Here is a 23,084-nt window from a genome sequence, read left to right on the forward strand (position 1 = left end):
CTTTGCATTTACAGCCAGCAATGTCTGGTGTGGGGGCAGAGCATTGGTGTTCTATTTTGGGGTTATACGTCTTTTAATTTCCTGGATTACATACAGACAAACGTATAATTTAACCAAAACTAAACTAAACAACAAATGTGTACTACCACTCCTCCTGTTATAACTCATCACATCATCCCTCCCTTTGTGGCATGTACAGTTTTGTAGCCTTCACTGTTCATTTTCCTTGGTTTCTCAAGAATTCCTCCCCAGTAAATAAACGTTTCACTGAAATCTATTGAGATTCATATTCATGTGCATTATTGATCGTGTAGTGCCGGCTTTCATGGTGAAATCAGACAGCCCTTTCCAACGGGGAACTGAAGCCGTTATATCGTTATCTTCAAAGCCATTATACCAGACTCCATTCACAAAAACAGTCATTTTGCCTTGCTGTTTTTGTGTGACTTTCGGATCACAACTAACGTGGCGTCCACACAGCATTAAATTGCTTAGCTTACGTGCCAGTACTCCTGTCTGCTTCTCCATCTTCTCTTACTATATGTAACGCTGATACACTGACTATAAGGTTGGATATATATTGTACATGTAGCAGCGTCCTCGAGCAGAAACCGAGGTCAGGTCATGTGAGAAAAAGTTTTTAGAATGGCTTGGGAAAATAGAATTTTGATGCTAAAACATACATACTTTGATCAAAATTTTAATGTTCACATTTGAATACATAAGGAACACCACTGGGAAGCTACAGAATGATATAAAAAACTACAAAAACAAACAAAAAATAAATAATCGACCCGCCCTTTAAGGTGGTCACTAAATGAGTGGGGACAGCCTGCCTCATGGCTGAGAGGTTTATTTTTGTCCATATAATGACTTCTCTTGCAGTCTAAACTGGGCTTTTTTTTTTTATCAATATCAGGCGCACTAAAATTTAGTGTTTCATATTTGATGATCAACCCAACCTACTGTAAACCCCCCGGCTGAAACTGCCATTAGGTATCTCCTCAATTACTCTTGCTACAGCACTTTTGTGTGTAGCAGCCAAGTGTTGGAGATGCATTGATGGATGTGGACTAATGGACTAGCTGTCTTGTGAGATGCTGATAGTAGCATGCATTGCCTAAAGGGCTCTTTACTCTGAATCCTCTCCTCCATTCATTGTGCTTTGCACCCCGATCACATCATCTGATGCTCTATTGGATGTATGCAGGCAGGGCCCTACTGGAAATAATCCTCCTCCACCCCCACACACATGCAAATACACACAGTATATCTCTGTAACGGCAACATAAAATCCTATTTGTACCATTTCTAAACATGGTTTATGTGTCTTTTTGCTCCTCTGGGATTTTTCTTGATCCCGGGAACCTAGTATGCTCGCAGTGGAAATGACTCACTCCTAAATGTTCTTATTCTAATAACTCAGGCCTTGCTTTTTATTTTTAGATCAATTGAACTCGCATGCCCCCGCATCCCCTCTTTTCCATGCGTTCCAGTGCCAGTTGTGACCCATGTGAATTGAACATTATCCCCCCCTTAGTTCAACTATGACCAAATTTGGTTGAACAGTGAATACTATCTCCCCTAGGGGAGCACACATTGTTACATCGGGGAGAGGCCAACTCTCAGTAAGCAACAAACAGCAGCTCTCAGCTGTGCAGAGACGCTGTCAGCTTTTTCTGATCCGTTTTCCAACAGGCTGGATGTTCACTATGAAAGTCAACCACTGTTATACTGTATGTAGACGTTATGTGACACTTAAATGATGTTGGGTAATAAATAAAAGGGGTGGTGGATCTCCCATACAAAATGCAACCACTGGAAACTGTACTTTAATAACGAAAAAACCCCATACTCTGCAAGCTCTCTCAGGCACCGTATACTGCATTAATGTGAAGGAAAAGACTCCTCTTAAAGGTCAATACAACAACTTCTATAGCTTCGATTTTCTATTAACATCTGTCTTTACTTGTTTTTTTTTTCCAGACAAGGAAACCATTAGTAAAATTCGTGATCTACGCATGAAAGCAGTGGACTATGAGGTTGTTAAAGTTATTGGGAGGGGAGCATTTGGAGAGGTGCAATTGGTAAGAATGCCATTTTGTGTTTTTTTTTTTAAATAACGCTGTCTATATTACTTATACCACTGCAACTTTCTTAAAGGTTTATAGTCAGTATTTTGTCTTTATTAGTTAAAAAAATAATCAAATATTCCTTATGTGTTGCTCTAAAACAGCGTTTGTTTATGAGTACTTGAATACGCCTAATTTGATTGTCACCTCTTCCATCCAGGTAAGACACAAAGCCACATGCAAGGTATACGCCATGAAGCTGCTGAGCAAGTTTGAGATGATCAAGAGGTCGGACTCTGCTTTCTTTTGGGAGGAGAGGGACATCATGGCTTTTGCCGACAGCTCTTGGGTGGTGCAGGTATGATGTGGTAGAAAGAAGGCATCTAAAACCTAGTGTGGTGTTACTATATGTCGTATATGTAAGAGATTTTTTTGACTTTTGACTGGCTTTGTTTATTCTTTGTTTTAACTAATTATGTCTTTTATCTTCTATTCTGCAGCTCTTTTTTGCATTCCAAGACGACCGCTACCTCTACATGGTGATGGAATATATGCCGGGCGGCGACTTGGTTAACTTGATGAGCAACTATGACGTCCCGGAGAAGTGGGCCCGCTTTTACACGGCCGAAGTGGTGCTGGCTTTGGACGGGATCCACTCCATGGGCTTCATTCACAGGTAACAACAAAACTTCTCCCCGTCTCATTTGTGTTTATCGGTTTGATTTTCAGATTGGCTGCAATAAAACGCATTGATGTGATTCATTTCTGATGGAAAATGTTATGTCTTACATCTGTGAGGCAGTCCCTAAAGTAGTGGTTCTCAAACTGTGGGGCATGACGGGTGGGGCGCGCATGACCGGGGGAAAATGTGATGCACAATTCGTATTTTGACATAAGATTCTTTTTCCCAGCGGAGCAGTAAACAAAGCAGTTCTTTATACAGCAATGTTGTTCATTCAGACAGTCTGTAGGTTTACAGAATGGACAGATATTTGACAGGGACAAAAAGAAAAACAGACGATGCTTCGGGGAGAAACAAGACAACGTGCTCATCTGATGGTAATCAAAAGAAAATATGACGAAGTAGGGCTGCACCGAGTAGTTTGAAGCTTCATTCCTAACGTTGACATTATAATTATTATTAAACTTACAGAAAAATTAGCCTACCTTCCAACTCCTTCTTTCCTCCTCTCTCTCAAACACACACAGAGCAACTGACGCGGCGTTCCGTCCGTCTCTGTAAACGCCTGTAAACGCCTCAGTCCAAAAGTCAAAGATTATTGAAAAAAGAGAGATCTTAATTATTTCCAAAATTCGTTACTGGTTGTTATCTAACGGGGGGCCTGAAAATATTTCTTCCTCCAAAGGGAGTCGGGGGGGGGGGGGTGACAGAAAAAGTTTGAGAACCACTGCCCTAAGGTTTCGTAGTCTGTTTTGTATTGCCTCTGAAACCTCGTCCAAAGTAAACGCGTAAAATCATTTATCTTTTATGGTTCTTGACAACTGTGAGATATGCAGTAGGATCTATAAGGTGTGGTGGCAGGAAGTCTAGGGTCAGATGCACTGTTTTTAGCATAAATACCAGTTATTTGCTAGTGTTCTTCTAACTATAGGTGTCATGCTGCATTACTGCTTGTTTAAATGTATGCTTTCCCAACATTACAGCGTCATATATCATGCATTTTTTCCCCCTAATATCTGACTTCTCTACCTGTATTTATAACCCGTTATAGGTTTTAAAATGAGTTGTAATTGCTGTCATTGTCTCTTTTCTGTTGTGATTTATATGACTATTATATGATGAATTTTAAATTGTTATTAGAGTTGCTTCTGTTCAGCTCAGTCCCATGATGTTGGCTGTAGATCTGTAATGTATATTGGAGTAGTAAGTTAACCAATCTCATATTTTTATGATATCATTTCTACACACAGCAGCCGTGGAATATTTTTTCCTTTTGTAAAAATGCTTACTGATGTTGTTCTACACACCAAGCTCTGTGCACGGCTGCAATGGTGGAAAATTCACACCATGACATTCGTGTTAAATAGCTCTCTGCTATTTTCCCGTTAGCTCGCTGGAAGTTCTAGTGAAAAAGAAATTTGAAGAAAACATAAATTCACTCTCTGGGGTCCCAGCCTCCTTCATACCTCATTACTTCTGACCTATTGCTGCAGAACGCTGCAGCACTTGCGATTTGGAGAGCTGTTTTTTTGGCACCCTCAAGCAGCTCTAACCTTAACTACACATAAACGCATGCAACGTGCGTGAGTTTGATGTTTTGTGTGTGTTGTTATGTGTTTGATATCACTGTATTTTTGCCTCCTCAGGGATGTGAAGCCTGATAACATGTTGCTAGACAAAGCAGGCCACTTAAAACTGGCCGACTTTGGGACCTGCATGAAAATGAACAAGGTATCACATTTCCGTCACCATAATGAATCACACCACATGCATTATGAATATGATATTTTAAGTGGTTTTGCTGATTATTTAGGTCGATGAAAAACATTCTTGGTTTTTGACAGACAGGATTCATTATTACAAAGATGAAACTGCTGATTTTTAAAATGTTTCTCCTCTTCAGGATGGTATGGTACGATGCGACACAGCAGTGGGAACTCCAGACTACATTTCGCCCGAGGTACTGAAATCCCAAGGAGGAGACGGCTATTATGGCCGAGAGTGTGACTGGTGGTCAGTGGGAGTGTTCCTGTACGAAATGCTAGTTGGTGAGTTTTTGATTAAATATTTCCTGTAAATGTCAACATTAATGTTATTATACCAGTCTAGGGTTGTCACAATACCAGATATTTAGTAGCAGATACCAATACCAGTGAAATTTCATGATGCTCTATCAATTCGATACTGCAGTAAAAAGCAAAAGTAAAACAATATATCCCATGAACTTCAACATACGCTGCTTTATTACCATTAGCATTTTGTTTTTTGTTAGGAAGTTAAACAAGTCATAATTCCCTCTCTATTATCCACTTTACATTGCTGTGAATACATCTCCTTCAAACAACTGGATTTATTCTAGTTTCTCACCAAAAATTACATTTTACAAGATTACATTTGAACACATAGTGATACAATTTTTTTTTACTGAACAGAGCCTGAACGCATCATAATATAAATCAATGGCATCTCTCGTTAACGTTAGCTGATAGCTCCATGCAGGACTGTGCTGCTTACCAGCTGATAACGGCTAACGATAACTAGCTCTTAGTTTCGAGCCCTGACGATAGAAAAACGAGTACTGTAACGTTTTCAGAATTTTGGCATTGACTTGGTACCGAAGTATCGGTTCTTGTGATATCCCTATACCTGTCATAATTCTTATTAATAGTATGAAGTTTATGTTAAAAAACATCTGTTTCTACCTTTCTCTCCATTAGTGAGACTCGGAAGCTTTCTAGTATATGTTTTGTATGTTTCACACAGTTTGTTCTTACTGTGAACATATCTTGTCCACAGTATCATATTATCTCTTGTTTGTTTTGTGTTGTGCGCAGGCGACACTCCTTTCTATGCAGACTCCCTGGTGGGGACCTACAGCAAAATTATGAACCACAAGAACGCCCTGACCTTCCCCGACGACAGCGACATCTCCAATGACGCCAAGAATCTCATCTGTGCTTTCCTGACTGACAGGTTAGATAGTGGCATGCTAAGCATTGGAAGTGCCAATTGAAGTGGGTTCTTATCATTATAGCCTTTCCTTGTTTAGGCATTGATTGTTTCCCAGCGTAGAGGACCCTCAGTGGAAAGAATCTTGATTGACAGAGATATTTAAGAACTGCTTCTACTGGTGTTCTGAAAATCACACACATAACTGTTCAAGAATCAAGCTAAGTGTGTCCTCCTTGACCCCCACAGGGAAGTTCGACTCGGCCGTAACGGTGTAGATGAGATCAAGAGGCATCCTTTCTTCAAGAATGACCAGTGGACGTGGGAGAACATCAGAGACAGTAAGAGCATTTTCACCGTTAAGATTACGGATTACTTTCACACCTCCCATTTCATTTGGCAACCTGCTCACTGTTACTGCAATCATGTAGCCAGCGATCATGTTTTCCATTTGACCTACTACAGACACTTGCAGGAAATTCTTGCAGACGAGCCATTCATTCAGTATCCTTTCCAAGACTTAACGTGATTCCTGCTCCGAGGCATAATTGGCAGCACAGCGCTTTTTGAGGCCAACAACGGGGAAGCAGTCCCATCGCAAATGTTAATGCGCCGGGGATTGACGCTGGAGCAGAGAGAGATTAGAAATGTAGGGCTAAATCCAGGAGCTATAGTCAGTTCTTTAGTGGCTTTATGTTTAATACTTTACTAGGCTGAAGTCAGCACTTTGGTGTCGTTCCACTGGCTGAGCAGCTCTGCTAGCTGGCTGCTTTCCCTTGTTTTAAAGAGAGTTTCAAAGGAGATCTGTGATCCAGAAAAACTCTGCAGAGGAAAGTGAAACACTTGTTTCTGTGTTTCTGATCTACCTGGAAGGTCATCTACTTCAAAATACAGTTATGACAGATTATAAAAGAAAAGATTTATTGAAAATAATAGAGGCAAAAAGAAGTCAAAAAACATGATTTGGGTTAACTGACCATTTTCAAGGCCTAATATGCGCATATAAATTACAGTTATATTTGCATATGTTATTAATGATGAAGAATGAGCATTTTGCTTGTTAACAGATCTTAATAAACATTCTATGCTTATTTTACTGCTGTGTTTACTGATGTAAACAAAACAATCATTTCCAGAGGGTCTTCTGCTGAAACCTGTGTTTTACATTTTGGTTGAATCATGGACTGTGCCTTTAACACACAGTGATTTATCATCTGTAATGAACTGGGGTGGCCCTGTCTGTCATCATGAATCTTCCGTGTTTTCTTGCCCCGTGTGTAGCGGCTGCCCCGGTAGTGCCTGAGCTGAGCAGCGACGTCGACACCAGTAACTTTGATGACATCGAGGAGGATCGGGGAGAGGAGGAGACCTTCCCCATACCAAAGGCCTTTGTGGGCAACCAGCTCCCCTTCGTAGGCTTCACTTACTACAGCAGCCAGCAGTGAGTCTGCCAGACACGTTTATAATAGACATGCAGAGTTGTTGATTTGATTTCTTGTAACACTTAATTGCCCACATAAGTGCAAATGTTTTTACAGTGATGTATCTGTACTGATGACATGATGCATTATTCAGTAAGTATTCCCAAGTCTTAAAGGGGAACACCACTTACAAGTAAATTAAGAATTCCAATATGTTATTTCCATGGCCGGGGGAAGTCCAATCAGTACTTATGAACATGAGCTCCTCTCTCTCAAAGCCAGAAACCAGAGAAGTAAGTCTCAAACTTGTGATGTCATAGAGTATAAAGTCTGGAGCTGCTCCATAGACAATGAACAGGAGACTGATTTTATGGACGCACAGAATGTTTGTTTTCTTTTTTAATACCCAAATGTGCTTTGTTATATTGTAGTGTTGTCAGTTGTGAAACATAAAATGTTCCCATATACTGAGAACATTCCCCTAGGTGCTCCCAGTGTCATCAAGAACATCTCTCCCTATCCATTGTCTATGGAGCAGCGCCAGACTTTATACCCAATGACATCACAAGTTTGAGTTTTAGAGCTGTAGTTTTTGGATTTGAGAGAGAGCTGTTTTTTGGACTGGCTTAGACCATAGGATTAACATGTATGAATTTTGAAAATGGGTGTAGTTCCCCTTTAAAATGACTTGTGACTTCAGTAGCAATCCATAGAGAGCACTGTTTTCATGGTAGAAATGAATTTGTCATAGTAGACATTGTTTGAATACCGTAGCAAATTTTGCAGATATGTTAACTCTTCCATTGTCGTGTAAATGCTCCTGCAATTTAAAATGTTGTTATACTTATTTCTTCTGTGAAGAAGAAGTAGTAGTTTTCACCCTGAGGAGAGGTTTTAATATAACGCTTGTGATTATATTTCAATAATAAAACATGTCCTGTTTCCAGCATTGTTCGCAGCTCCACCGCCGCCAGAAAGGCCAGCGACAAACGTAGCAGCTCCACAAAGGAAGACAAGAGTCATGTCAGTAGAAGTGATGTAGAATATCTGCCAAATTCTTCAATTTCCCTTAATGCAGTTATATGCATTATCTGTCTGTATCTATGAAGATCTAAGATGGTTTATTGTGTGTTTGTAGCTGGAAAACCTGCAGAAGAGGATCTACCAGCTGGAGGAGCAGCTCCATAGTGAGATGCAGCTGAAGGATGAGTTGGAGCAGAAATGCAGGTATGGAACCAGACTTTTAATGTCACACAAAAAGGTAGCGGCTTACGTAATCAAAGCAAAGACAAGATGCAAAATAGACAATAGCATTACAGAGGGAGGTTTAGTCAGAAGATATAAATATTTACTTCTAAAAAAATAGTTTTTCTAGTTAAATTTGGATATTTGTAAATGCAAAAAGGGCCATAGATAAGTTATTATGACATGGTGTCAATGTTTTATTTACCCCCTGGATGCATGTGTGTTTATTCATAAAGAGTAAACCAGACGTTAGTACACAGCAATGTACATTTTTATTCAAGAGACATTCAATGTAGTTAAGTATTTTTCTCAAATTGTGTTCTCCCCAGGACGTCAAACACCAAGATCGACAAGATCATGAAAGAACTGGATGAAGAGGTGACCCTTTTTTTCCTCTCAACATTCTTCTTATGGATAAATTATAAATGTGCGATGTTCGCTTCTTTAATTGCAATTATGTTCATAAAAAGAAACTACCTCTACAGCTTGTTGTTTTGGTAATAACATCTAAAAAGTGTGATGATAGAATCACACGATGAAGCTGACTGTTCAGGGGCTGGATTAAGGAGGGGTTTCTTCCTGCCACATCACAGTCGCTCTGTTGTTCCTTTGCCACAGGCGAACCTGAGGAAGAACGCGGAGGGCAGCATTTCTGGGATGGAGAAGGACAAGATCATGCTGCAGCACAGATTCACAGAGCACCAAAGAAAAGCTGACCAGGATGCAGAGAAGAGACGCAATTTGGAGAATGAGGGTAAAGATAATGAGGTGCTGCTGATGTATGATTCAGACACCGTGCAATTAAAGTCTAATTGTAGAGTGAAGCGCGGAAGCAGTCGGTATTTGAGTTTTGTTTCATGTTGATGCCCTATGCTCTCGGCATCACTTGATCTGGTCAAGACATATGCCCCCACATGGATTAACTGGTATCCTGGTGTGACCTTCACCCTGCTCACTGCTAACTACACATCTGGTTAACTGTTAAACCATGCACTTGTTTATCTGACTTTCCCTTTAATTTGCAACAGAAGACAGCACTAAATGGATTAACAAGCAATAAACTGTTAGAGTTGAAGACTTGAGATGCTGTGCATGTCATTTAGAGCGGAGGATTTATGGTACGTCTCCACAGGATTCGTCCTTTCCACACTTCCTATTCATTGTCTATGTAAGCAGCCATGCAATGCATTCTGGCAATGTAGAGTTACGTTTTTGAGAGACGGACCGTCACGTTTCGTGAGCCTCGTTTGCATAAAGTTGAGGTCTAGGCTACTTTATGCAAATCAGGGGCGTCTAGTGTGACTCACCGCCTCCGGAAACTACCGAAAAACTTTTGAACTAACCGTTGTCGATCTAAAATAAAGACGGATTCAGCAACTGCATGACTTATTTCTTGCCTAAAATGTTTTCAGAAACACATTTTGGTGAACATTTTTGTAATATACGAGAAAAAAGTTTCCAAAGTAGCCGCCATGTTGGTTCCGGTTTGAAAGATGGGAGCAGCAGCCCACGAGGGAAAGCGTTCCTCCAATCGGGTGTCTTGTGGCAGCCCATTGAGAGTCCAATGCTGGGAAGCAAGACAATAATAGTCATAATAATAATGCATTTTATTTGGTGACACCTTACAGGACACCCAAGGACACCTTACAAAGATAAAATAATAAACAGCCAGACACGACGAAGACACTAGCAGAGCAAACATAACGAAAGACGATGTCTTGCGTCCAAAAACGCCCCCGTGGACACGTACCACTAGTTTGGGATTGGTCAGGATGGTCTCTTCCGACTTCGGTGTGTTCATGAGCTTTAAGTCGTAATGTGGAAACAACATGGATGCTACAAAAAAGATGTGTTGTATTTTTATTGCTGAGAGCGTTTAAGCAACACACTATCCAAGTATGCTGAAACAGTTTGAAGCTTTATATTGGTGGTTTTGTCCCATACTTATTGCTGCACCAGTGCATTCCCTGAAACCACTAAAATATTGCGTTACCTGACTTGTTATCAGGGTTGATGCTAATAAATAACTTTTCTAACTAATCTAGGTCATTATACGTGGACAGCAACTAACGGTTACAACCTAATGCCATATTACAAATTACATGTGGATAGAAAATTGATATGCAATATGTGACTTAATAAAGAGTTTCTTACCATCAAACCAATATTTACTTTCGCCCACTATATTTCTGCGTAAGTGCCGTCAACTCGGCAAGTCGTGTACAAAAATGTTGTTGTTGTTGTTCTGACTTTAAGGTACTCATAATTCCGACACCACATGAATCTAGCATTAAATGAAGCCCTTAAGTGAAGTCTTAATTTATTTCCCGTCTGCTTTTTTTTCTAGTGTCGACTTTGAAGGAGCAGCTTGAAGATATGAGGAGGATCAGCCAGAACTCTCAGGCCTCAAATGACAAGGTCGTCCAGCTGCAGAATCAGGTACTGTATATAATAGACACACATGCACGCTGCACACACACACACACACACACAGTCTGAACTAGTGGATGACAATGCATTCAACTTAATTTCCCCTCCTGGCCCTCTCCGTTTTGATTGACAGATGGAAGAGGCCAACGACCTCCTGCGTGCAGAGTCGGACACGGCGGCGAGACTGAGGAAGAGCCACACAGAGATGGCTAAGTCGATGAGCCAGTTGGAGAGCTTGAACCGCGAGCTGCAGGAGAGGAGCCGCGGGGCGGACGGGGAGAAGGCCCAGTTGGAGAAGGAAGTGCTGCTTCTTCAGAGCACCCTGGACTCGGAGAGGAGGAACTACAGCATGGGCTCAGAGGAGATCAGGGAGCTGCAAGGTGACACATACTGTATATGATGACACTGACAAAGACAGGGGTGTATAAAGTACCTAAGAGAAAAGAAAAGGGCAGAATTTGAATTTATTAAACCATCTCAGTGTGGTTAAGTATAACTCTTTTAATCTCATTCAGACATTTGAGACAGCTTCGGAAATTCCACATAAAAGAACACTCTCCCACTGATGTGTGAGACATGCCCAAGCACCGACAACGCCCACAGCAGTCCCATCAGTCACTGATATATCTCTCAGCTCTCCTAATGCGAACAAGCTTCTGAAAGTCCTAGAATTAGTGAGGAAGGAAGGACTGTGATGGAGGAACTTTGAAAGACACTTAAAAGTCAGAACAGTCAAGCACAGTATGTCAAACAAGTATTAGGCCTTTTTTGTGGTGAAAGTTCTAGACATTGAAATGTATGAAATCAGAATCATAATTAGAAATATTTCATTGATCCCCTGGGGTAAATTGGGACGTTATAGTTGCTCTTATATAAAAGCATAAAGAAATGTAAGAAAATAGAAATAAAGGAGTATGGGACAATGTAAATTATGTACATAATGCTACAATATATAACAAAATATATGTAGAGAAATATAAATAATAATAAAAATAAGAAGAAGAAATTAGAAATATAAGAATATGTGCATCAAATACATACAATATATAACCACAGTGCAAATAAGTAAATTCAAATTGCTGAGAGGTGGGATTTATAAAATGTGTTAACTATAAATGCCAGAATAGTATGAATACAAATTAAATAAGAATATTTAATATAAGAGTATTACACAGTTGAACTATTGTGCATTTTATTGTACAGTTTAATCCTTATTGCACATAAGAATAATAAAACAATTATGGAGTAGTAGCTGCATAATAATAAGAATCTTCAGAATAATAATATGAAGGCTAAATGTCTGAATGGCTGTAATAAAAAGGGTTTTGTGTATATCATAAACACCATGAAAGTGACTATTTGTGTTTTATCATCCGTTCTCAGCGAGGATGGCAGGGCTGCAAGAAGACAACAAAAACTTGAAGCACAGCCTCGCTAAAGTGGAGACAGAACGCAAACAGAGCCAGGAGAGGAGCAACAACCTGGAGAAGGTATACACAAGAAGTACTAGTAGTAATACTTGTGCAGATACGCATGTGCTTCCACCCTGTAGAATTTTAGGAATTGCTGTTATTTCTAGTTATATCATCTATTAGATGACGGGTCAGTTGTGTGTCCAGCTTGCCTTCATATTGTTTTTGCCTGGTGCCCACAGGAAAAGAACAACCTGGAGATCGACCTGAACTACAAACTGAAGACCTTGCAGCAGCGTCTGGAGCAGGAGCAGACTGAACACAGGGTGACGCGGGCACAGCTCACTGACAAATACGAGTCTATTGAAGAAGCCAAATCAGCTGCCATGAATGGTATGCCAGCACTATGTCGGAGCATGCCCTGGCTGCTCCACTGTTTTATCTCTCTGCTTTTTCTACTTGCCTCCTCCTTTTTCATGAATCCTATTTGAACGTCTCTGTCTTTTCATTTTTATCGCCTCTCCACCTTTATGTTAATTAACTTCTTTCTGACCTGTTCCTGTTTCATCTGTCTCGTCTACCATCTGATCTGACTCACCTGCAGGGGATGTTTGGGTGGGAGGAATTCAGGGAGTGTAAGCCAGACAGCATGTCAGGACAGTGCCTCATTGCATATTAATGCAGGACTCTAAAGCAGTTTTTTTTTGCAGTAGAATGATGATGTGTCCGGGTGAAAAAGGCACATTTCTTCCATGATAGTTCTGGCAATGATTTTTACCAAAAGGTTTAAGGACATTTTTTCATCTGGATTTTATGTCCCCATCTATTAACACGTTGTTGTGTTGCCTGCTCCAAAGACATGATGTAGTTTACAGAAAACAAATGCCTTAGAACAAATACAGCTCAGAGTATGGCTGTAGTAATCGAACATGAAGAGAAATGCACATTAGCTGCTGATAATCTAATTTTGTGTTAATCCAGCTCTGTCACATTTGTTCTACTGATACTCAGACATTGATAAATGATCACAACACATAGTATTCTTGCTTTTTCTGTTCCTCCATTTAGCTATTAAATGTGGAAGGTAACTGTCTGAATAGGTAACTGTCTGCACAGGTACCTAGCGTACAGTTGAATTCTTCAGTGTGAATTCAGCGATATGAAGTTGATATTCTGAGAGAGAGAGATAACTGGTTGCTTTGTGTAGTCAACCGTAAGGCTATAACGTGTCGGATGCTCTTGGAAAATGTGGGAAAAAAACATGATAGACCAGAACGCAATTCAGGCACTCCAAAATATTAAAACAAGTGGCGAACGAGGAAGGAAATATATTAAAAAGCCTTTATTATGGTGGCTAAATCACTGAAAAAGCCAACATGTTTCAACAACCTTAGGTCTTCGTCAGGGCTTTCAACGATGATTGATATTCTGTCAGTTGGCAGTAGAACAGGGAATTGACTGTTTCTCTGTCACTGCCCTACTCCAGCTGTTACGCAGAAGATATCTGAGGAGAACGGCGCGAGGATGCGAGCGGAGTGCCGGATAGTGGAGGTCGAGAAGCAGTGCTCCATGTTAGAGTTTGACCTCAAGCAGTCTGTGCAGAAGATGGAGCAGCTGATGAAGCAAAAAGAGAGGCTGGAAGATGAGGTAAGTAGTCCCTCTCACTCTGGCTTTTAATATTCAGCTGCATTAAATAAAGATGCCTCTGCGTACAGCATAATGTGCCTTGTGTCAGTGACACATCACAACTCTCTTGTGCCGTCCTTCACCAGGTGAAGAATCTGCGGATACAGGGAGATCAGGAGTCGAGCAAGCGCGTACAGTCTCAGAGCGAGCTGAAGAACCGCCTGCAGGAGGTGGACCGTCTGCGGTGTTCGGAGAAGCAGCTCAAACAGGAGATCAACACGGCGCTGGAGAGCAAACGCTCGCTGGAGTTCCAGCTGGCGCAGCTAACCAAGTGAGTGGCCTTCCTGCACGAGAATGTTATCCATCCACTAATCACTTTACATTGTCTCCTTGCAATTTGTATAAAATAAACAGAATAGAAATGATAATAAATAGAATAAACACTTGTATTATGTTTATTAGGAAAATGTAAGGTTACTTACAGCGTTGTGCCAGTTAATAGAACTGTGAAATTAGCTGGCAGGAGCTGCAGCCAGGAGCTCTAATTTTCTGTTATTGCTGCAATGGTCAGTAATGCTCTTTGGAAGTCAAGGCGTAAATTGCCCTACGATTGCCTGCTATTTCCAAATAAGTGCTATTATTACAGCTTAGAGGGCGACCATGCCAAAGCTGTTCTGCAACAGTGTTTACATCAGAGGATTAGAGTTTAGAGTCCAGCTCCATCCACTCCGTTGCTAATCCACTGGCCAGCGCTGCAGCCCGTGCCGCTGGCTGTGGTGCGAGTGCACGGACTCTGTTTGTCTGGTGTTGTATGCTCAAAATTGTGAATGTGTAAAATTAGATAGAATTAATGAAGAAATGGAAATAAAGTACTTAATGCATTTGGTTGATGTGTTGACAGACAATACAGAGGCAACGAGGGACAGATGAGGGAACTTCAGGACCAGCTTGAGGCCGAACAGTATTTTTCTGTAAGTATGAGTCTCGGTTCTCCAATGTCCTCTTTATTAAAATGTGAAAGCCACTGGCTAAACTGTCTGTCTGTCTGTCTGTCCTCCCCCTCAGACGCTTTACAAAACTCAGGTCAAGGAACTAAAAGAGGAGATTGAGGAAAGGAACCGGCAGGTACAAGACGCTCATAAAAAGGTGCAGGAGTTGTGCAGTGAAAGGTAAGAGACTCAGTTCTATTGTGGCCTCAAGGCAATCCCTTTATTGATGCAACCACACAAATATCAGCTCATGGTTTTATGTCCTATTGTTTTGAGCTTTTTTGTTTGCAATCTGTTTCTTAGATTTTTTTTTGTACAAGAATACACAACACAACATTGGCAAAGACATATGCTACCAATACGTATTAATCCTCCCAAAATATAGGAATATTAGCAAGTCATAGAGTCATGAAGCCCAAAGGCAAAAATTAAAATAAGAATAATATATTTAAAAATAAGTACTTGCAAAAGTCACAGCTAAATTAAGAAAACAAGAATATAAATAAATAAGTATAAAGAGAGACAAACAACAAAAAATTGTTGTGGAATGATTACTTAAAAAATAAATATATGGGTCATCTTGTTTCAACTTTTTATTGTGGTCTTATGATAACAAACAGCTGAAGAGGCCTGGTTATGAGAGCTTTTAGAAAAACCTAAATTTTGTTTTCTTCTGGACAAAGGGACTCCCTGTCTGCCCAGCTGGATCTGACGGTGACCAAGGCTGAGTCGGAGCAGCTTGCCCGGGCGCTGCAGGAGGAACAGTACTATGAGCTCGACCAGGAGAACAAGAAGGCGATGAGTAGACATAAGCAGGAGGTCGGGGAAAGGGAGTCTACTATTGCACGGGTGAGCAAATCCTCCCTCCACAACGAATATTATGTTGTACATGCAACTGAATTTATTTTCTCAATTTTGAGTGGAAAAGGTGATAATATGGATGTTTCTCTGCAGCTTGAGGAATCCAATAAAACTCTGACCAAAGATGTGGAGAACCTCAGCAAAGAGAAGGCGGAGTTAAATGAGAAGCTCAGCACTCAGGATGAAGGTACTGTCCCTTTGTTGATCTCCACGTCTCTTTTCTGCATTATAATTATGTTGTTGCACAAAGCTGAGTCTCTTTTTCTTGACAGAGTATGAAGCTCAGAAGGAAGAGATTGCGAATACAATCAAGGCCAACTACGATAAGGTCCTCACCACAGAGCGCACACTGAAGACTCAGGTAAAGATGTTTTAGTCTGAAGGTATTTGCAAATAATGCAAGTGGAGAATGGTGACTGATGAGCTATTTAACTGCTTTAATATATCAGGCGGTGAACAAGCTGGCAGAGATCATGAACCGCAAGGACATGAAGCTGGACCAGAAGAAGAAGGGCAGCACTGCCGACCTGCGGAAGAAGGAGAAGGAGAACCGCAAACTCCAGCTGGATCTTAACCAGGAGAAGGAGAAGTTTAACCACATGGCCATCAAGTACCAGAAGGAGTTGAGCGAGATGCAGGGGGTAAGTTGAAGAGGTTGCAGAACACTAGAGCCCAGTAAAATCACAGATTGCCCTTGTTTTTAACCCACATCTCATGGCTTTGCTGCCAACAGCAACTGGTAGAGGAATCCACGTATCGCAACGAGCTGCAGATGCAGCTGGACAGCAAGGAGAGCGACATCGAGCAGCTTCGGGAGAAACTGAACGACCTGACTCAGCGCATGGAAAACTCTAGTGTCACCAGCCTGCAGACAGATGAGACGGACAGCAACCTCGCAGGTAGGATCACCACCACAAGGCCTCACTGGACACTGCTGCTGCTACTTTTACTACACATCAAAAAAACTCAGGTCCAAAATGCAGGACTCCTCTGCGTCTATTAAAGCCCCCCTCCAGTGTATTTTGGCATTTCTATGATATTTCATATTTATTTGAGTCATTGCCAATTTGTTTTTTGACAAATAACTTAATTTTGTGCTCAAAGTAAAAAAAAAAGAAGAAAGTTGTTGGTAAAATGGGAATATGACGTATGACTATAGTAAAAGCTGCAAGTTATGTCATCCACCAAGCTGCAGGCGCACTCATGCTCGTTTGAGTCAGAGCAGCGGCAAACCTATAAATCTGTTTATCATTCTGTCGGTTTGTCTTTCTAGTTAGTTAGTTAGGTGTAGTTAGCAGAAACTGAGGGTTTTCCTTTTATTTTTAGTTTCCTCAACCTTACTTTAGTGTGTTTATTTTCACCATGGCAATTGTGTGTGCGTTGAACGGGTGTAATCAACGTAGTGAATTACACAAAATAACACACTGACTGTCTCTCTCGCTCTCTTCTTTACCGTCTCCCGCTCGAGATAAATTAATGGAAAGCAGCCGAGGCCGTTCGTCTGGAGGGGGGCTTTAAGTCTCTAAATAGTCTGGGAATTGCACAGAAAGACGTCAAGTATTGAAGGAGTCTTGTTCAAAACAACAAAACAATGAAAATAGTTTTATGGGTTTTAAAATGTTGGTGTTTTGTTTACTGTTTTAGATATGTTTCACCTTGGGGATGCAAAAAGTAAACCCACCAACTTGCCATGCTATCAGCATCTTGTGGCCATTAGAGAAAATGCAACTGAGGCCCTCTTGTTTTTAAATATCAAATTATGAGTTTGAATGGTTATGTTTGTATTGAGTGAGCTCAAGTTTAGACATCTTATCTTATTAACAAAAAGTTGTTCTTCCTTTGGGAGATGCTGCCTTTTTGTTCAGGTAACGTCTTTGGTCCTTGTCGAAATCGGTCCGTTTCTCAGTTTCGGTACTTTTTGTGTATAGCGTTGAATCTACGCTTTCAGGGTGGTTTAAGAAATGATTCAGTGTTAGGAGCCTTGTGTATATTTAAGACCTAGTATCAGGTGTTTATTGAACAGGTGCCTGTGGTTTTAGGTTTAGAAAGCTGAGGAAATCTTTCAATTTTGTTTTTAAAGTCACGCTGCCACACTGATGATTAACATCTGTTCAAAATTCATGATTGTACCCTCCTCTGACACATATCTTTCTTTACAAATGTGCCTTATTCCAGGTCTGTTTTCATATATTCTGTGGTTAAATCATTCTCTCTTTATTTCCCTCATGTCCAGTCGGTTCTCTTCTTATCTTTGTAACGTCTATTCCTTTCTCTCTGTGAGTAACTGAGTGGACGAGCCCCTCTTGCCTGGCCTGTGCTGCTGCAGCTATTGTGTTTGTGTCTTTTTGCCCCTGATTTTTTTTTTTTTAAGTATTCTTTTCCTGGAGGTGAGAAATCTCCTCCCATCTTTTTTGGGGGAATTCAACAAGACTTTTGAAAGACGTCTGATGGAGTGGAGAGAAAAAAAAATATCTGTCAAAACAGTCTGACCAACAAAATTTGATAAGACAAACTTTAACGGGATGTTAAAGCAAAGAGTGAACTTGCTTGATGTCACACAAGGTCAGCCTCAACGGTAAAGTAACCACATCAGATCAGAGGTTACCGTCATACTAGACTACGCCCTGTGTGAGGTTTACCGCCTCACTCTCAGCACCTTTCAAAACGTGTCTTGAAACTGAAAGCACCGTTTGTTTGTTTTTTATTCATGGGACTGTGTGCTTCAAACACTTAACACTCTTAGTGGGGTTTTTTTTGTCGGCATGTTCACCTAGAAGTTTTTGGACACAAAGACCTCCCTCACGTTCAGTAGACAAGCCCCTCTTAGTTCACTGCTCCCGTTTAACTTGTGTTCTTTCAGCTGCATGCACTTGAAAATTGTAATTTTAGCACCAAATAATGGATAAAACCTGCAATGCACATGGTTGTTTCTGTGAAAGGAGTGAGTGATCAAGCTACTTGAGAGAAAATAAATACTAATTCTTGCAGCAAAAGTCTTATTGAAGAGCTTTTTAACATAATTTGTAATGATAAAATCTGCTAACATGCCGTAAAAAGGATTTAACCCATGTGTAATATGTTCCTCCTGCATGGGGAGTGTGTAATAGCAGCATGGGATATCTAAACTCATCTCTAATCACCTACTCCAGTGCAGTCACATTAACGCTGGCAGAACTCCTTAAGGGGTTCACTTGGTGTTTTGAAACAATTATGACCTTTGTCAGTTAACTTTTCATTTTTTCCCCAAGTTGAGTTTTAGATTTAAACACTGCATGGCCTTTTTTTCCCCACAGCGCATTTGATTCATTGCATAGATTTGTAATTTTTTTGACTGCTTTTCAGAATCCAGATTGGAGGGTTGGCTGTCCATTCCTAACCGTGCTAATATCAAGCGATACGGATGGAAGAAGCAGGTATGTCGTGTGTTTTTATTTGGTGTTTCCTCTACGCACCTGCATTGTGTTGAAGTCTTGTGTTGAGAATGCTGCCGGTCCCTCGAGGGCAATATCCGTCTTCCTCTCATTGTCCTGTTTAATATTTGCAGTATGTGGTAGTGAGCAGCAAGAAGATTCTGTTCTACAACGACGAGCAGGATAAGGAACAGTCCAACCCCTCAATGGTACTAGATATCGAGTAAGTACTTTTTACTTTTGTGCTCATTTTTGATGGTCAAAGTTTTTGCTGAAAACATACTGCTGCAAGAAAAAGAGCTCATGTTGCAGGGGTTGTGTTTACAGGTTAGTAAAAGTAATAGTGTTATTGATTGATTTTTGTACCTTCTCGTACAGCAAACTGTTTCACGTGAGACCAGTCACACAAGGAGACGTGTACCGAGCGGAGACGGAAGAGATTCCGAGGATATTCCAGGTTGGGCGCTTCTTCCTGTGCTCTCTAGATTTTCATGTTTTGCGTTCTGTTTGTTTTCTGATTCCTTGAAGCTCTGTTCAGCCCCAGAAATGCTTATTTTAGTGCAGAGTGTTTTTGACGGAGGCCCTTTCTCTCTCTCTCTCTCTCTCTTTCTCTGTCTGTATTCAGATTCTGTATGCCAATGAGGGAGAGTGCAGGAAGGAGGCGGACATGGAGACGGTCCCTCAGGGCGACAAGACCAACTGTCTCCCACACAAAGGCCACGAGTTCATCCCCACGTTATATCACTTCCCTTCCAACTGCGAGGCCTGCTCCAAGCCTCTGTGGCACGTCTTCAAGCCGCCCCCGGCGCTGGAGTGTCGCCGCTGCCACGTCAAGTGCCACAAGGACCACCTCGACAAAAAGGAGGACGTTATTGCTCCTTGCAAAAGTAAGTCCTTGGGTGTCTAAGCAGTTATGATGAACAAGAAGACCAGCTATCATGTTTTACAGTACATTCAGTACATTCAGTGTTACTCACCAAAACGCATTGTGTGTATCCTTGAGGCCTAACACACATGTTGAATGCATTTCAAGCAGGCCACCTGTTGATCAGTGGAATAGCGTGTATTGTGTCACAGGCGTACGTATGCATCCTAGTGCACGTGCATAAGATAAACAAAACTCATAGAAAATGAGCTGCACAGTGCTACTAGAGGTCAAAAACTTCACAAAGACCCTTTAATATTGCATAACACGAACAAAATTAAAAAAAAAAAAAAAAAAATACATTTAATTTAGAATTAAAAACAAAACAAGTTGTCAGATATATAAATGTAATGTATGTGTGAGCAGTATATTCAGTGACTTCATACAGTATATGCAGCCACACCCTTTACTAACTTTACCATGAAGTAGAGCTTAAACAATTAATCTTTTATAGTAAACTGAATGTGTTTGGGTTTTGGACTGTTGATTGAGCAAAACAAGCTGTTTTTTTCTTTTGTTTTAGTGGCTAACCTTTACATGCGGGGTAGTTTTGAGGTCACATTTGTCAGAAACTGATTCTTGATCTGCACACTGAACACTTTGTGCCCTCCCTTACAGTAAACTACGATGTGACCTCTGCCCGGGACATGCTCCTGCTGGCTCTGACCCAAGATGAGCAGAAGAAATGGATCGGCCACCTCGGAAAGAAGATTCCCAAGACCCCACCATCCACATTTTCAAGAGCCTCTCCTCGGTCTATGTCCACGCGCTCTGGACCAAACCAGTCCTTCCGCAAGAACCCTAAAAGCAATACAGGAAAGCTGAGGTAACTTGACAATCTGTGACTGGTATCTAGGCTTTCCACATATTTGCATGACATACAATGAGGCACTGTACTGTTGTTTTAGGCAGTAAGTGAGGGTGTTGCTGCAGTCAGAAGTCTTATTATATCCCATCTGGTGGGCTGAGATGTGGTCAAGTCAGTCGCATGACCTGCTGTTTGTCTCCTGTGTTGTAGCAGAGCGCAGTCCAGCCTCCAAGCAGCAGACACAACATCCAGCACTTGTTGACAGGAACTTCTTCAGAAAGTGTTGATGTGTTTGTTTTTTGTTTTTTTTTAGACTTTTCTCTACAGCTTTTCTATTTATTAATATTGTTACTGGGTGTTTCTAACACGAGACACTTCCTGGTTGGTTGGTTGGTTGCTTGTTTGACCCCTGGGCTCTTTCCAGTTGACACTTGGGATTTTTTCTAATTGGCACTAATGTGTTGTCGGGTTCAGTAACTAACTTAAACACTCGTTAGAATGGTCCGCATAAAGGATTTTTACCCGTCAAACATGATGCAAAGGTCTTAACGGTGTCGCCGTGTCTGTAAACCAGCTTTTCCGTTGTATGTTGACTTAGATCGGCTTACTAACCAGGGTAATGATATTGTGTCTCTCTTTTACTGGACACCTGTCTCTGCTTTTTGTTTCAGCTAACCATCTGAACCGTTTTCTGGACTCTAAACTTTCCCTCCTTCCTCATCCTCAAAAAACGGAGAAACCTGTATTACATAGAAAATTCATTAAAAAAAGAAAGAGTATATCAATAAATATCCAGCGCTGGAAAATTGCAACACATGTCAGACACAATGGCATCATGGACATTAAGAGGCCTGATACCCGCCCCCCAACTCCTCCGTCACCTTTCCACATTCAAGAGATAACCGTCATTCAACTCAACAGACTTGCAGCTCTCCATTTCTACCAGAAGATGGCACACTCGTTCTTGAACTAAAGATGGACAGTGGAGCGATAGAGGGACTCATGTCATGGAGACATTCTGTGTTTCATATTATGTGACAGTTATGATGGAAATGGGAAGGTAAAAGGGGGTTTTGCTGGGACTCCTGCAAGTATGTGTTCAGTTTAAGGTACTGTCATACAGGGATTGCAGATCTGCAGTGACTCAGGGGTGGAGAATGAATATCTATTTTATAATTTTCTTTCCCCCACCTGACAGATACTCAAGCTTAAATGCAAGCAAACTTCTGTTTCCAGCTTCAAAAAACAATGACTGATGCCTTCATCTAATATCTTTGGCCTTTGTTGCCTTTATTCTTATCACTCTGCAAGTCACTTATCAGGTTTTGGACAGAGTATTGGGACAAAAGTATTAGACGTTTTGAGTATTGAGTGAGGAGCATGCAAAATCATCATTTAAATCTATGCATTATTTTTATTATTATAATTATTTTTATTGCTCCAAGCCATAAGGAATATTCCATTGTAATGGCATATAGGAGTCCTAAAACTTAATTGATTTTTTTTCTGTTTATTTGGTACATTGTCTCTGTAATATTTTTTTTTTCTTGTATTGTTTATTTTTTTGTAATGTATTGCCTTACATTGATTCATAGATACATGGTTCAAAAGGAAGACATTAAGTTAACAAATGTAAAACTGCACTGTTTGAATTGTAAATTATTTGTAGACTAAACAGGTGTAGCATTTGGCCCACCTAGTGCCTTAACGTTTGGATATTGATTTTACTGCCATATCTGTTTTTCTTTTTCTTTTTCTTTTTTTCCTCCAAAACAAGACAAATCTTAACTCTTCCATCATTTATTTTTTAAGAAATCGCCACACGTTTTGTGGTTTTATCGGAACTTCTTTTCTCTGGTTTGAGTATATAAAATATATATATTAGATTACCTCTTTATGGACACATTGCAATAGAGTTAGCGTGTCAAAACAAAGTCCCTAGACTCGGTTCATATCATAAGACAAATTTCGGGATGGTGTACCTAAAGCGAGCCCACCTGTGTCAATGATTGTCCTTAACAATTACAAGTTGTTTCTCTAACACGGTCCCGTTAATGCAAACCCCCCACAGTGTATATAATGAGAGAGACATAAGGATTATGGAATACCTCCGCAATCTTTTTATTTGTAACTTTTTGTTCAGTTAAAAAAAGCACTGGAACTATGATCTACTCTTGTCTTGGATAATTTGCATGGTTAATTGCATTGGAGTCCGCACTGATGGATATGTCAATAAACATATCTTTATCATTCA

The 23,084-nt window shown here is 40.6% G+C and overlaps 1 protein-coding gene across 2 annotated transcripts in view; it reads left to right on the forward strand.

Moving 5' to 3' along the window:
* rock1 (Rho-associated, coiled-coil containing protein kinase 1) overlaps positions 1–23,084 on the forward strand; it is a 36,796-nt gene extending 13,712 nt beyond the window's left edge. The window contains exons 3-33 of one of the 2 annotated variants that reach the window (XM_037788500.1): positions 1,987–2,087; positions 2,293–2,430; positions 2,573–2,748; positions 4,401–4,485; positions 4,658–4,802; positions 5,589–5,727; positions 5,953–6,044; positions 6,985–7,144; positions 8,072–8,147; positions 8,263–8,351; positions 8,699–8,747; positions 8,988–9,123; positions 10,717–10,808; positions 10,933–11,179; positions 12,183–12,289; positions 12,454–12,604; positions 13,698–13,858; positions 13,984–14,168; positions 14,739–14,808; positions 14,903–15,006; positions 15,510–15,675; positions 15,781–15,874; positions 15,960–16,048; positions 16,137–16,328; positions 16,421–16,586; positions 19,030–19,100; positions 19,232–19,320; positions 19,476–19,554; positions 19,723–19,984; positions 20,641–20,848; positions 21,041–23,084. In XM_037788500.1, the coding sequence (XP_037644428.1) occupies positions 1,987–2,087; positions 2,293–2,430; positions 2,573–2,748; positions 4,401–4,485; positions 4,658–4,802; positions 5,589–5,727; positions 5,953–6,044; positions 6,985–7,144; positions 8,072–8,147; positions 8,263–8,351; positions 8,699–8,747; positions 8,988–9,123; positions 10,717–10,808; positions 10,933–11,179; positions 12,183–12,289; positions 12,454–12,604; positions 13,698–13,858; positions 13,984–14,168; positions 14,739–14,808; positions 14,903–15,006; positions 15,510–15,675; positions 15,781–15,874; positions 15,960–16,048; positions 16,137–16,328; positions 16,421–16,586; positions 19,030–19,100; positions 19,232–19,320; positions 19,476–19,554; positions 19,723–19,984; positions 20,641–20,848; positions 21,041–21,092 (3,971 nt within the window). In that variant the 3' untranslated portion in view covers positions 21,093–23,084. The remainder of the gene's footprint in view (positions 1–1,986; positions 2,088–2,292; positions 2,431–2,572; positions 2,749–4,400; positions 4,486–4,657; positions 4,803–5,588; positions 5,728–5,952; positions 6,045–6,984; positions 7,145–8,071; positions 8,148–8,262; positions 8,352–8,698; positions 8,748–8,987; positions 9,124–10,716; positions 10,809–10,932; positions 11,180–12,182; positions 12,290–12,453; positions 12,605–13,697; positions 13,859–13,983; positions 14,169–14,738; positions 14,809–14,902; positions 15,007–15,509; positions 15,676–15,780; positions 15,875–15,959; positions 16,049–16,136; positions 16,329–16,420; positions 16,587–19,029; positions 19,101–19,231; positions 19,321–19,475; positions 19,555–19,722; positions 19,985–20,640; positions 20,849–21,040) is intronic. The other variant, XM_037788501.1, reaches the window with a different exon arrangement.

This window comes from Sebastes umbrosus, chromosome 12, assembly GCF_015220745.1.
Source record: "Sebastes umbrosus isolate fSebUmb1 chromosome 12, fSebUmb1.pri, whole genome shotgun sequence".
NCBI classification, from domain to species: domain Eukaryota; kingdom Metazoa; phylum Chordata; class Actinopteri; order Perciformes; family Sebastidae; genus Sebastes; species Sebastes umbrosus.